At 34.0% G+C, this 14,864-nt stretch overlaps 1 protein-coding gene across 3 annotated transcripts in view; it reads right to left on the reverse strand.

The window, feature by feature from the left end:
- siz (Brefeldin-resistant Arf-GEF family protein schizo) overlaps nt 1–14,864 on the reverse strand; it is a 224,351-nt gene that overhangs the window by 33,012 nt on the left and 176,475 nt on the right. The window contains exon 2 of one of the 3 annotated variants that reach the window (XM_068768753.1): nt 8,125–8,420. The exons of the other annotated variants lie outside the window; for them this stretch is intronic. Within the exon in view, the coding sequence (XP_068624854.1) occupies nt 8,125–8,207 (83 nt within the window). The 5' untranslated portion in view covers nt 8,208–8,420. The remainder of the gene's footprint in view (nt 1–8,124; nt 8,421–14,864) is intronic. 3 annotated transcript variants of the gene reach the window in all.

The following is a 14,864-nucleotide window of genomic DNA, read 5'->3' on the forward strand; positions in this document are numbered from 1 at the left end:
TGCACAAGTCTGACGCTAACTGATTGTGATAGTAGCGATATAACTTTCCCAAAGACAGACCTGTAACGACCAAGTTCACACCACACTGGTATTAGCAAAACATTGTTATCGCCAGGTTATCGTACGATGCCTGTGGACTTATGAATATTGCAAAAAATATTCTGACGTAGTTTCTCTATAATTTTATCTGTCTCGAACAGTAATGGATGCGGTTTCTCATAATAATGTACTAAATGAACACTGGGTTTTGTATTGTTACATGGTATATTGATATGCAGTATTGTGGTTATTACAGTGTTTTTGTTTATTCTACAGCAAAGTTGAGTCATTTATCAATTTGTTTAGAAAAAATATAACCGAATCGAAGAACACATTATTAAGTGAAAACTCGACAACTGCTCGACCGATTCGATTTATTATTCTTCATATTTTCTTCAAGCCACGAGATAGGTTTTTATGCACAGAAAAATTACAATACAACACAAATGATATTTATCTTTACCTATGCAAGCTACAAAGTATCCATGCTGTCATATAAATTAAAAAAAAATTGTCTTAGAATGTCTATACGTCGATTACAATAATCATATATTACCAACGTCATCTGCTGTATCGAATAAAAAAATATCTTTTTAAATACTCGTTGTTAATTATAAATTGACATAAAAAAACTTCATAAAATTATTACCGTAGGATGACATTTAATTTTTTATGTTTATTAGATTACGACAGAACTGTAATTTTACAAGTCTAGTGGTAGTTTAAAATAAGTCATTAATAATACTTTATCGCAATAAATCTATCACATCTGCAATATTTTTGATGACCCAATAGTATAAATAAATAAAAAGGCATAAAATAAAGCAATAAATTCAAAAATGGTACCAATTTTAATTAAAATGTAACGAAAATATATGCGATACAGAAATGCAATTTAAAACTAACCGCAACAATAGAATACTCTTCTATGTTAAAATTTATTATAAAGAACTTTTTGCGGTTACAACTTATTCTATAATAAAAAAACTAGTTCAAGTTGCGTTTCTGTATAGCGTTTAAAGCTAACAAAAAGCTGCGTTCAAAATAACAAGTAAGCGGAAAAAATTAAAGATAATACTAGTACGGTAGTCATAAGTACTTTACGCTTCCCATCTCTAGAATAAACCTTTAAGAGCACAAAATTGTTTCTTTATAAGTTGGTATTTAGTCGGGCAAGAAAATGCCTAGACAGATACCATATTACTTCTGTTTACTATTTTCGTAGCCAAGGAAGTAAAATAATATTCCTATTAAGATTGCAGTGGCGCCTTATTTTAACATGCATGACAATGCCAAGTAGCACCGCATAGCGGTCAGAGTGTTTCATTTACCATTATATGGAATAGGGAGCTCTCAAACTTACAACTAATTCTAATTTCCTACAAAAATAATCCACTATTCAGACTACTCGCTTATGCAATAAATTACCTTCGTAGGTTACAAAGACCCTTTCTCTATCTAAATTTAAAATATGCTAACAAGTCTTCAATACTTATCACTGTAGTATTTATGTCTTTATTTAGATTTATCGTTAAATATGTATGTAAATATTATATTTATCCCGATTTTAACCTTTTGATGGTCTCCCACTCTGTCTTTCCTCGGTAAATACCATTGTGACGAAACTGGTGATTGTACATCTTCTTTTGTCTATTGTGACACATAATATTTCCTGTTTTTTCCTATTGTCTTTTCATACAATAAACATTTTTAACAATAAATATATAAAACAAATGCCTATGGAGTTGAAAAAATAAAATCTAATTATAGAAGTATTAATAACTGTCACATAAAGCCAAATCTTCGTTAAAATGTCCATAGTTCTAATGTGAACAATGAAATGGAAATTTAATATAATAGCTCTCTAAAAACCTCGAAGGGGTTTTCAGAATGTTTCAAAGTTAGCTCATTACAACTTCTCAATGTGCAAACAGACGCGACAACATGTCGATACTTCTTTCAGATTTAAATTCTACCAATAACAACTTCGAGCCATTTGTTGTAGAACTCTATTTGGTAGCATCGAACCGCTTGCAGAGAACTTGGCGTGTGCAGAACTTGCAATGAAAAAGTTCAAATTTACATCAAACGCTGGCTGCATACAGTTGCCGTTTGCACATGTCAGCAACTCGTTGCGAGCGTTCGCGAGTTTAAAGCGCGTTAACGAGATTTCATGTTATTTTTAGTAAGTTGTAATTGCCTGCAAGCTATGAAAATATTTTATTGAGACGCATGCGAACTTTCCCAGCTTCTCGTACTCCTATACATGAGAATCTGCTTTTGAATTACTGTGAATGTAATCGTGTCTTACACGGGAGTATAAACATTATTACTAACCAATAGCATTGTGATACAATTTAATGAATATAGTTTAGGCAGTTTATAAAACAAAAGTTATTAAAAATAATATAATAATAGAAATATATATTGCTCCACTAGATTCAGAATATTTGTGAAATTGATCACGAAATAACCAGACTGAATTTGTTTCCAATCAGAATGCGGTAGATACTCTCGTAGCATTATTTCAAGTTTAGGTACGTCAAGATAGATAAGCTCAATTTGGTAATAAATGTCTGCTGAGTAGGATTATTTTAGCAATCGTAAGGTACTTTGACGACAGTAATCTCTATAGTTGAATTAAAGTAAATAAAAAAATGATTAGTGGGACCGATTGGAAGTGGCTAGTACCGAGTATCATCCGATGACCTTAACAAGGTCGTCTGTTTGCCTTGTGGGTAGAGGATCTACACTGGACAAATACTATATGATGTACAAATCAAAAACGCAGTGTAAATTAATAACTTGTTATTTTTTCTATTTTCCAGTGAAGTACTGCCCATGCCTGCTCTTGTGTCTCGGAATGTATTTTTTAATATTTACATTTACTTGGTCGGATAGGAATGACGTTTTGGAAAAAACAATTAATCTTAAGAACGAACGTTTCTATTGCACGCCAAATTGTAGATTTTTGTAAGCAGAAGTTATGTCGACTGGTAGCCGTTCTTAATAAAACATAAACATACTAACGAGAAACCTTATGTAAAACTTAATGCATTGACAACGCTGCTATACGTGAAAGTTAAAAATAAATAGCTTATTATGTGATTATTGGAGCTGCCGAACAATGTTTTTCTCGAGCTTTACGCTCAAACTTTCGAACTTGATAAACACGAATTAATATGCTGAACGCAACTGTTAGCGGTAAAAAGCGGGACGTGCACGGAGAAATTAAACATTAGCGGAAATTAAATATCGAAAAATATTCCTATGACGTACTCAAATAACAGTAACGAGAAAAGCGTTAAAAACATAATGGGCAATTAATAAACCTGTGAGAACACTAATGCTGTAGGTCAATCGGTTACCTAATTGTGCTTTTGTTCTAATGATTGCGTTACATCATATAGCAATTGTCTAGCGGAGGATGTCTACCCGCAATGCGAACATCCAACAACAACCTTATGAATTTTCGATGCACTTTTAACCGGCATTACTATTCATTTATTTGCTTTATATTTATTTAATATTAATGTATCGAATAAATTAACAAAAAAACTCAATACAAAAGAAATAAATTCCAAATAGAGCTCCTATACGTTTATTTACCTAACCATATTACAAAGCTATGATGTTTTCATCCAAGTTTTTATCTGAAAATATTCCACAAAAAACTAATCGTATTATATTTAATCTATTTCACAGACATTCTCAATAAAGTTGGGTTAGTTGGGAATCTATAGGGGATGAACACACTAGTATAGTGAGTTCTACTCCTGAAATTATGATTATGACTAAATAAAGTAAGGTAGATAGAAATATTATTGGATGAAAGGTTATGGCAATTTTATGTTAACGCACAATCATGGCTAGGTTGTTCTTTTATAGGTGTAAAAACAAAAGGAAAAATGTTTAAATAGAAAAACAATATTTACACCCGGATTGGCAGCAACTGGCACGAAACAAAGCTCTTGCAATAGCAACAATTAAGCGGATTCAGCGCTGAACGCATAACTCCAGCATACCCCAGTTTTATTTCTCCGGATATATTTTCCCGCTCCATTAGTTGTTTGTTGTTCTCCGTCGGCTCGTACGATTGTAACAAAGAGTTAATTAGTTCCCGGCGATCATATATCGCGATACGTGAATAACAAGATGCTACGCAATATGTATGCGGAACGTTTACATTGGAAGAGCAATCGGAAATGTTATGTAAAGGATACACAACGAGGTGCAGTAAATAATAAAAATGTTAATATATTAGTACATATAAATCAATGACTAAATGTAAGACCCGGGTAGTGAGTTACGATTAGTGGCATCTCTTTGAGTTAACGGATTTTTTTAACTCGGGGAAATGTTACAGGTTCACAACATTTTCCGATATCGGGAACATTAAGAGAGTAACTAATGCATATAGCAATTGATCAACATAATAAAGACATTGAGAGATTTATTACTTTTCATATGAAAGGTCTTTTTCCATCGCGGTTTTCCTGCTGATGTGCCGCGGCGAAAAAGCGGAGATAACACGTGAAAACTTCATTGAACACTTTTGTATGAATATTTTCATGAGCATATATAAAGTCTACGCTTACGATGAAAAAGATTTTTCCTACAGATGTTGTTTACGGTACCTTCACATACTGATAGAGACAGGGCGGGGTATCATTTTAACGAATTCATTAACAATGATTTACTTTTCCAAACATGAATGCAAATTCAGGATAAAATATTTATTTCAACAAGTGATTATAATGATAGTAAATTAAAACGAAAACCCTAAATATTTTGGGTAAACAGGCTATTTGATCTATTATCCATCGCCATACTGTCGAAGGCCAAACACGCCTTACGATTTTGTGTCGGAATACGTTTATTTGTAGTCATGATATTAATACATAAATGTCCAGAAAAAGGATAAGAATAGGGCAGAATTACTAATATTACTACAACTGAAGACTGAATGTGACGTTAATAATACAGTAATCGGAGGGTACACCCCATCTCCAAAAGCTGTCTTATAAAGGTAGTTTTATAATTAATAAAGGCAGTTTTGACTTTAATGTTATAGTTTTTTATTGGGGAATCAACACTATGCTTTCATTAAAGAAGTGGTTTAATGAGAACATCAATTTAATCTTAACTGGTCAATCTAACAAAACTTTAACCTAGTTATTAAGCGTTACTTGAACAATCACAACCGTAAATTCTGTAGTGTACATTTATCCGCAACCCGTCCTGCCAATTAAGTCTGCCGGTTTTCGTTGGTTGGCACTTAGCCAGCTCTCGTGATATGCAGCACGAAGAAAGCTGCAATATGACGAAATAACACATATTTTGATTTGTACGTCCACTTTCTTACAAAATATCAACATTGTACGCTGCCAAATGGGTTTAATTTGAAAATAATCTTCCTTAATGTTTTGTCATGGCCATAAGTAATAAAAACAAATTCCATGATTAGTTTAAAAGTATGCACAAATTTAAAATGAGATGTACATGTAATGCTATTTTATCAAATGGAGCGCGACATTCTCTCCATTGTCAGAAGCTGAAGAGGGGATCTCCATTCTCTCGCTTCGAGTACATTAGTACGCCTCAATGCACGCGCCAGTTGCAGGAGCGACCTAGTTGTATAAAAAAAAAACTGTCGATTATTAAACTAGGCGCGGCTGCGGGACCCAGATTCCCGGCTCCAGCAAATGGGGTCGCAGGTTTCGTTTGAAATATATAATGCGGGCCGACAAAGCGCGGCTAAAACTCTATCGCCTCTGCGGGTAATCTAATAAATCTTTGGTTTATTCGCCTGAAAATTCAGACCGTGATAGAGAAACTACTTTTTTAAAATTAAACGTTCCCTTCGCTCACTATTTTAATAAATAACAATTTTTTAAAGATCATTATGATCATCATGTCAGCTGATAGACGCCCACTGCAGGACATAGACCTCTACCAAAGATCGAGACGATGACCAGTCTTACACTACTTGTATCCACCGACCACCCGCGACCCTAGCCATGTCGTCGCTCTTCTCACGGGGGACTACACACGCGTTGCGCCCTGTTCAATGTCACTTTAAACGAGCAATTTTCAAGCCCGTTGACCTCCGTTTTGATGTGAATCTCCTCACTCGGTTCAGAATAACAAGAAGATATATAGTAATATATATATAAACTATAATAAACTAGGAAAGTCATAGAAAAAGTAATTTTTCAATGATTTCCCTAGTTTATTGTAAATAGCAAATAAATAAGAGAAATTATGTGAAAAAGGTAATAAAAACAATCTAAGAACCAATCAGAGAAAATTAACTAAAAGAAGTTTTTTCGACCCTCGAGTTACAACAAGAAACAGAGTCGTTTTTAGAGCAATAAAATTAATTTTGAGCAATGGACAATCGGGGCAAGAATATTGAGTTTTACTACTTGGGGACACGGTTATTGTTATTGGCTCGCACCCAGATAACTATATTTACTTGTAACTACAATATAACAGCATAGTGAATGCATGTAAGGTAGAGGTCGTAGAAAGAGAAGTGCGTATTTTTGAATACCGCGTACTAATCGCTGGTTAAACTTTAATTAAAATTTTATCTACCTGTACCATGTGTGAGTGATTTATATGCAACTTTATTTGAGAGGGTTGTGCTCAGTATTTATCCATGAGATCGAAGCAGAAAAAAGGAGATCCATAGAGGAACGAAAATAATCAACAAAATCCAGGTAAAGTAAGGTGGCACTGGGCTTACCAGATACCGCGCTGAACAAATGACCGCTGGTAACTAAAGATTTTGGAGTGGAGACCACAGACAAGCAAGGATAGCAAGGAAGGTAGGACGAACTTGTCAATCTCGTCAGAAGACGTTGGGTGCAGGCCACTTCCAGCTGGTCCTATAGTAAATATGGAGGGTTTTTAATCAATGGACATTCTATGGCTGAAGTGATGCGGATAAAACTTTTTTTAACTTAAATCAAGAACACCCAAAATAACGCAACAAACTGAAATTCCGTGAGGTATCAATCACTCATTACATTGAAGATCATTGCGCTGGTTTTGCAGGCAAATTACAATTCTTTACGCGATCGATATTTATCGTCACCCAATTTATTACGAATGAAACACGATTAAAAATACATAATCCTAGAAGAGTTTAACGTAAAGTTAAAACATAAAGTAGGTTAACGAGGGATGAGGGAAAGACCTCTCTAGTCGCAGCGAGTTTATAATTTACCGCGAGTTATAATATTGCCGCGTGGACAATTTTGCAAACATGTCGCAATCATTTTCTTACTTACTTTTTTAATTTACATAAACTTCGTTTAAGGTAAAAAAAATACAAGAATTTGTTCTAGCAATATTTTGTTGAGTTGGTTTAAATACGACATGCGCTTCTTTCATACTTAACGAATCATATCCGCTACAAAAGATTAAACATAATTCAGTTTTAAAGAAGTCAATACAACATACACAATATACAACTCAAATAAAATTATAAATAATATCGAATTCTATGTTCGACCCAACAGTTAGTTTTTTGTTAATAGCGAATGCTGGTTGGCTATGGGAATATTCAGCTTTACCTTTTAGTGGGTCCAGCGCAGAAAGCGCTTATCGTAAACCTCTACACACTAACTAAGCCTGAAGGCTTTCTAGGCCTCAGCTCAGATCAACGTTTGACGTTTTTATTACTTTCAATTATGGATCGAGTGGTTAACTAAAGTAGCTAGTGCTAAAAACTGGCAAGGCAGCAAATTATGACAAATTTCGATATCACATTTATTTTATAGAAATCTGTCATTAAGTAAAAGATGTGCATTTGATCAACATAAATAAATAGCCTAGCCTATTATATTGTTGTGCTCAAGGTATCTTAATATTTCAATGTGTCGTTTGGTTTCAGATTTATTTACATTAAAATAAAACAGTGTTATGGGTTTTATTTAATTTTATGAGAAACATTTGCGTGAATTAAAAAGTCTCTTCTTGACGTTTCTGTTTACATATTTATTATTCTTAAACCTCAGCAGTACGCAAATTTAACATTTAATTACAAAATCGGAAGGCATCATTTATTAGACTCACCCGTATCCAGGCTTCTGGCAGAACCAGAACCTAGTCAGTTTGGCAGCTTCTAGCAGCGCGCCGCCAAGGTCACCGATCCTCATGCCAGTGCAAGAACAGCACCCATCGCCCTCTCCCTCGCCCACTAGCACCACCCGGGACTCAGACTTCGCCACTTTGCCGAAATGCTTTATCCCATCCAATAACTTTTAGCACTGATTTTACTTAATACAGTTCTCGTGGTTCAGTTTTCACAAATAACAGGTTTATTTCATTGCACTGAATACTTCGAACAATTATTGTGGTAACAGTAATTTCTATTTGAAAAAGATGTGAATGAACATTTAATTTACTGCTGAGAGTAATGTTTACTATATTTATGAAGTACTAATGAAAATGTGTCCCTATTTTTCGAAAGATATTTTGTTCTAAATATCTTTAAGAATATTATTCCCTCCATTCACTAAAATCCAATCCAAAATCATCTCACTTTATTGTAATGGAGTTATTAATGAACATTGTTTCAAAATTACACACAGAAAGGTCAGTACATTATTATGCTCATATTTATTAGACAAATAATAACGCAATAATCACCAACATTTTACAACTGAAATGTCAACCGTCGTGTGAAAATATTGTAACGTTTCTAATTAGTCTCCACAATGCAATGTTCATAAATAAGAACAAAATTGTTATCGCCGATAAAACGTGACGTAGAAAATAATGAATTAAAACGAATGGAAAAGCGATAACAATGTTTACCTAATTTTTTGTTGCTAAGCAACGGTTTTCTTTCAATCGTGAAAGGATTCTACGTAGTAAACAGACGCTGCAAAGTCCGTGTAAAAACAACATCAAACGTCTTGAGCAAGTGATTAGTTCAACTATAAATAATACTTCAATCCATTTACGAACAGAAGATATTCTTTCAGTAAAAAATAAAGAACCATTTATACCCTACAAAAATAAGCAGAGATTTTTAGATGGTATGTGTTTAAATATTACGATTTTCGATCTAATAGACGTAGATAAATTTCATATACATGAAAAAGAAATTACGATTCTTAATTATCATTATCATGACAGGCTGCCATAAAGATCGCCACGACGACAAGTCTTGCGTTGCCTACATCCAGCTACTTCCGCGACCTTGACTAGGTCGATGGAATATTTTAATATTTTCTACTAATTACAACAGTTCGACACAAGGTGGATACACAATCTCGTTAAGTTCATCGCAAGAAGGTGGATGCAGGTCGCTTGCAACCGGTTCTATTGGAAATTTACGAGAGGGTATCTAAGTTCAGCAGCGGACATTATTCGGCTGAAATTATTGAAAAAGTGAAAGTTTATGTGTGTTAATATAGTATGAGCCATCGGTAGCAAATACTAAGGAATAATAGCTGTAGAAAGAAAATATGTGCGACATCCATTAAGCTACATTGAGCCGATATGATGGATTATATACGTCTCTATCACACTCTCATGAGACGAGGATAGTGTTACAAGAGTGGCAATAATAAAAAAAAAAACCTATAAACTTATAAACGAAAAGATACTTCAATTGAATGTAAATAACATGCTCTGTTCCTAATAAAACAGTGCCTAACTTTTGAGATGCAAATTCACAAGCATCACGCTGCTATCGCTTGATTAAGACCTAAAATGGTTCGTCCGAAAGGCCTAGTAGCTTTATAATGGCAATTTACAACTTCACTTACCATGAATAAAACCTAATAAAACAAGTGCGATAATGATATCACATTAAAAAACATTAGCAGCGCGTTAATGAAAGAATGCAAATATCGGGAAAAGTGTGATGATAAATCGAAGCGACTGGCATGACTGGCATGAAAACTGACCAACTAAGTCACAGTGTCGCCCGCATTATCGACTTTACGTTCTGCGGTACGATTTCACTTGAACTGGGTTGCATAGCCGTGAGTTAATGGCACTCATTACAATAAGATATTAAAACAAATACTAAGTATCCCACTTTTAAATTATAATAGTCACGTGTTTTTATCTAATACGTGACTTCTTCGTCCACACATCATGTCCACAATCACACTGTTCTACACACTGCTTACGAAAAGGACCCTTGATTCGGCCGACCTACATAGATGTACTGAAATATATGTTATTTTAATTCGAAACTAATTTTTAGTCGTCCGGTCAGCTACTATTATAGTCGTCCAACATTATGCATCTTCAAACCATATAGGTATTGACGTAATTATTAGAACAATTTCAAGACAATGATTTGAATATTTACATTCGCTTAAACGGATATACAAGTTACAAGAGTAAATGTAAACGACCTTAGAAGTTCTATTCGAAAGTAAGACTCGCACGGCATTTGTTTTATCAAGATAAAGGTTCGATTCGGAATATTAGCCTCGAGTCTCAGGTAAACGGATATAGCGAACAATTACGTTTAAAAGTGTATACGTGGTGATCCTTTATGGATGCAAAAAATACCTTTAAAGGGGTGAATTTTTGCTCATTTGCTGTCAATCAATATATGGTACGTCCTATCCAAAAATGAATGCTTTCAGAAGTAATAAATGATAGCATAATATGAAATAGCATTTTCTAAATTCGGATAACTACATTTTAAAATTAATTATCGTTTACTATTTTTCAGTGCATACTTTGCACCGCCAGAAGTAATTGGCCTGTCGCATCTTAAGAGTTTTAGAGTGAGTCATTATAAAGAATAGTGAGAAATAAGTCTAAAAATATTTTTGCTGTCAAATGAACCACATATTTACGATTTAAAAGCTTTTACACTTATAATCAAATAGCTTTGTATACTCTGGTAGATGATGAAAATAATAAGAATCATTACGATGGATTTAACAGCAATGAAGACGCTCGCGATCATATAGCTAAACGAAAAATTAAAATGCACTCGAAAATTTTATCAAGAAATTCAATTTGGATACGCTTTTCTAAAAAATCTACCGATAAATCGGTCAAAGACTCCCAATTTACTGTTGACCTCGAGTATCGACATCTACGCATCATGCCCGATAGGGACGGAATTCAATTGTCTTCAATCAAAGTGATTGCGAATGAACATCTAAACCTACTTCGATATATTGCCTTCGCCGTGTCCAATCGTCGGTGCGCTGAACCGTTGTTATCGACTCCTAAATTTGCGGAGAAAGTTGAGAGTGAATGTAATCGGACCTCACCTTAGTTTTTGTGCGAATGTATACGGTATACTATACGCAAAAACGGTAATAAAATACAGTAGCGTGTATACAGGGTGATCGTTTAGAGGTGTAATAGTTTATAAGGATAAAAGTATAGCCCATTTGTCAACAAAACGCGTATCTTTAAAGATATTACAACTATTTCCAATCATTATGTATGCCGTGATCACAATAAAAAATTTAATTTGACTACTAAAATACAACACGCTAATAACTTCTCGCAATACAGTCTGCAGAGAGAGATAGTAGACAAAAGTTAATTTTAATATCAAGTTATCCGAATTATTATCCCGCTTTTTCTTAGTGACACCATTACGTTGTTTATAATTACTTAAAACATTGGTTGTAAAGAGTGTACCACACATAAATCGACAGCAATTGAAGTATATACTTATGCCTTTTAAGCTTTTATACCTATAATCAATCATATTATATAATTTGTGTCACTGAATTGTAATATTATTTTTTTGACTATTAAATGTTATTGCAAAATAAACGATAGACATCAAATAGTTCCTGATTTGTCAAATGTAAATATTACATTACATGCGATACATTTCAAATAGATACTTCGATTACTGCTCACTTGGTTTTATCACAACCTTTATAAACGTGGTTGGTTCATGTATTTTTGTTCCTTATCTAATGATTGTTTTGGCGCTCAAAAAGCTAACCTGGATTATCATCGTGAAGTGTCAAACATAATTAACATTTAAATAAAGAAAATTTGGCCTCGTCATTTCCTACCTGATAAACTCACATACCTGCATAAAAGAAATCTAAAGAACTTCAAATGCTATAATCCTATTATGTTTTTTTATGTAAAGATCAGATGTAGATAGAAAAGCCAATGTTTGTGTTAAAAATAGCCGTGAGAGATGCCGTCTTGAGGTAACATCCATTTAAAGTGCGAATAAAATTTAACTTAACGTCGCATTGTGGTTGGTGATGACGTGCGTAATTGAGACATTAATCTAAAAGAAAACTTTCTAACTACTAAAACAATAACACTTTTACTTGTTTATTTTAGTTGTCTGCTTTTAGAGCGAATTAACCTTCTTCATAGTAATCAACAGAAAATTTCATCCACTTTCAACGATGAAACTTGAGATTTATGAAGGACACGTAATTTATTTACAAACCAAAGGCGACCAATAACAGTCAGTGGCTTTTACTTTTAAAGTTTAACCTTTAAAAGCAATATAAAGCAACGCTTGGTGACATTTAAAATAAATGTTGTTTGTAAAAAAATGTACATTTAAAACGATGGTTAATTACCGATAAATAATTTCCACACTAGAATTTTTAAATGCCGTCTCATAAGATTCTTCATTCGCTTCATCCCAGATACAGTCAGAGAACTACATAAAAAACAATAAACGGGTCTTCACGTGTCACGGGAGAGAATCACTTTCTCCGATGACCGAGCAGATAGATTATCATCGCTCAATTTTCTTAAAAAAAAAACACATGTTACTTTGAGATGCCTAACTTAGACTCGACAGATCTCGTCCATACAACAATAGGTCGGAAAAGCTAACAGCGTCCAATATTACACAGACTATATTTGCGCTGTTAGCATTATTAATATAACTAACAAATCTACATAACATGTCGTAACGCCATTTGCACAAGCCGTAGTTAATCGAAGTACAGGTTACGTAACGAGGCAATTATTTCGATTGTAAGAACGAATTAATAAACAATAAGGTCGACGCGGCGAGACCGGGGAACTACCACAAGGTCGCGCAGCTAATTATGTCAACCTTAAATCTGATTAAATAGCCCCGGTGATTGTGAGGCGAACGCGCGAACTGGGCTGAGAAATGCCGTGTCAAACTGAGTAGTAATACTTTGTAAATCCACTTTATTAAGCGTTCACAAATATTTGATAATTAACATAACCGCTTATTGGAATTATTTCAGCTAAATATTTTGGAAACTGACATTGGTTTTTCGCAACTTCTTAACTCAGCGCCGTAGGTGTAGAAATATTAGCTTGTAAAAATTCTCGCAATAATTCGAGTAAAAATCGTACCCGTGGTTCGTGCCTTAGCGTGCGACGATCTGTGTGTCAAGATCTGGCTAAGTTGATATCCCTTTGCGGAATTCTCACGTCGCCCTATGACACCATGGACCGTTTATGAAAGCGACTCAAAAGTTTGGTGGGCTTCCAATCTGGTTGAAATATGATAAAGTTAATGGCTCATGTTGATGCTCTCGAGTCCATGAATTTAGTAATTGTATCGAAAGCAACCAAACTTGGCAAGTTGAAGTAGTGGTGGGAAGGCCACATAGCGCACAGAACAAATGGCCCTGGGGGCCCTTAAGGTTATGGAGTGGAGACCATGGAAAGCCAAGCGCAGCATAGGACGTCCTCCTAAAAGATGGAAGCATATAAGCGCTATTCTATGTGGACGTACTAATATAATAAAGATAAAAGAGGCTAAGGTGCCTCGTTTTGCCACCTTAAATAATATATTACAGTATATTTATTAATTAGCAAAATATCTGGTGATGACGGTCGCGAATGGTGATGACAGCCTATCATATAAATATTACTAATTTCTACTGTTTCTGTTAACATATGATGGTGTAAACTCTAGTCTCCTAATATTAATTACTTGTTAAATCACTTATATTATAGTTAATTTATTTTTAGAATATATTATTACCTAGAAATCACGACGCTTCAAATTTAAATATGGATGTTATTATTAAGTCAAGAATGAAAATAATGATTACGTAATTTATTTATGTAACGAGAATAAATTTAATGTACGAGTTATATATATATGAAATTAAAAGTCAATGATTTAACAGAAATTTTGATTTAAATACCTATGATAGATATTTGCTAGTACATAATTAATTATTTAATATTCACAAACTATCCTAAGACAAAAAATTTTAAAGTTTTACAAGTGCAGAAATGAAATGGACTTTTTGAAATTAATCAAGTTGCAATTTATTTTATTTTCGTCTAGACCGGCAATCTTGTTTAAGTTTGTTGCCTTGTGATTTTAAATGCGCAATTATTTAAACAATTTATATAAATACGTTTTATTTACACTGCATTCGATACGGTAACCTTTATGTTGTGTAAATGGTGTTTGGCATCAAGCTATTTCATTGCGCAGATTAAATATCACATATTTCATTCTCGGATAATTTTCGAAAGAAAAAACTCTGAAGTTTAATTCAACCACAAAAATACACATTTTTAAAACAATAAGTTTAAAACGGATAGTCGATTATCTTCCCCATCTTTAATTTTACCAACGAATGTCATAAATTATCACGAGTGTTATGTAAATTAAATAAATGTGTTTTATAACCATCATCATGATTATTTTAGTTCTTGGACGTACACTGCTGGATATTGACCTCCGTCATACATTTCCAATAGGCCCGGATCCAAGCGGCATGTATACATCTTTTTCCAACGACCTTCACAGGGTCATCTAACCTCTTTGAAGGTGGATGACCTTGTGAAGGTACGCTGCGCGAGCCAGTTTGTGCTGCCAACCACTGGCA

Source organism: Battus philenor, unplaced genomic scaffold (genome assembly GCF_028537555.1).
Source record: "Battus philenor isolate CCGP_79_NKW_IND1 unplaced genomic scaffold, ilBatPhil1.0.hap1 SCAF_26, whole genome shotgun sequence".
NCBI lineage: Eukaryota > Metazoa > Arthropoda > Insecta > Lepidoptera > Papilionidae > Battus > Battus philenor.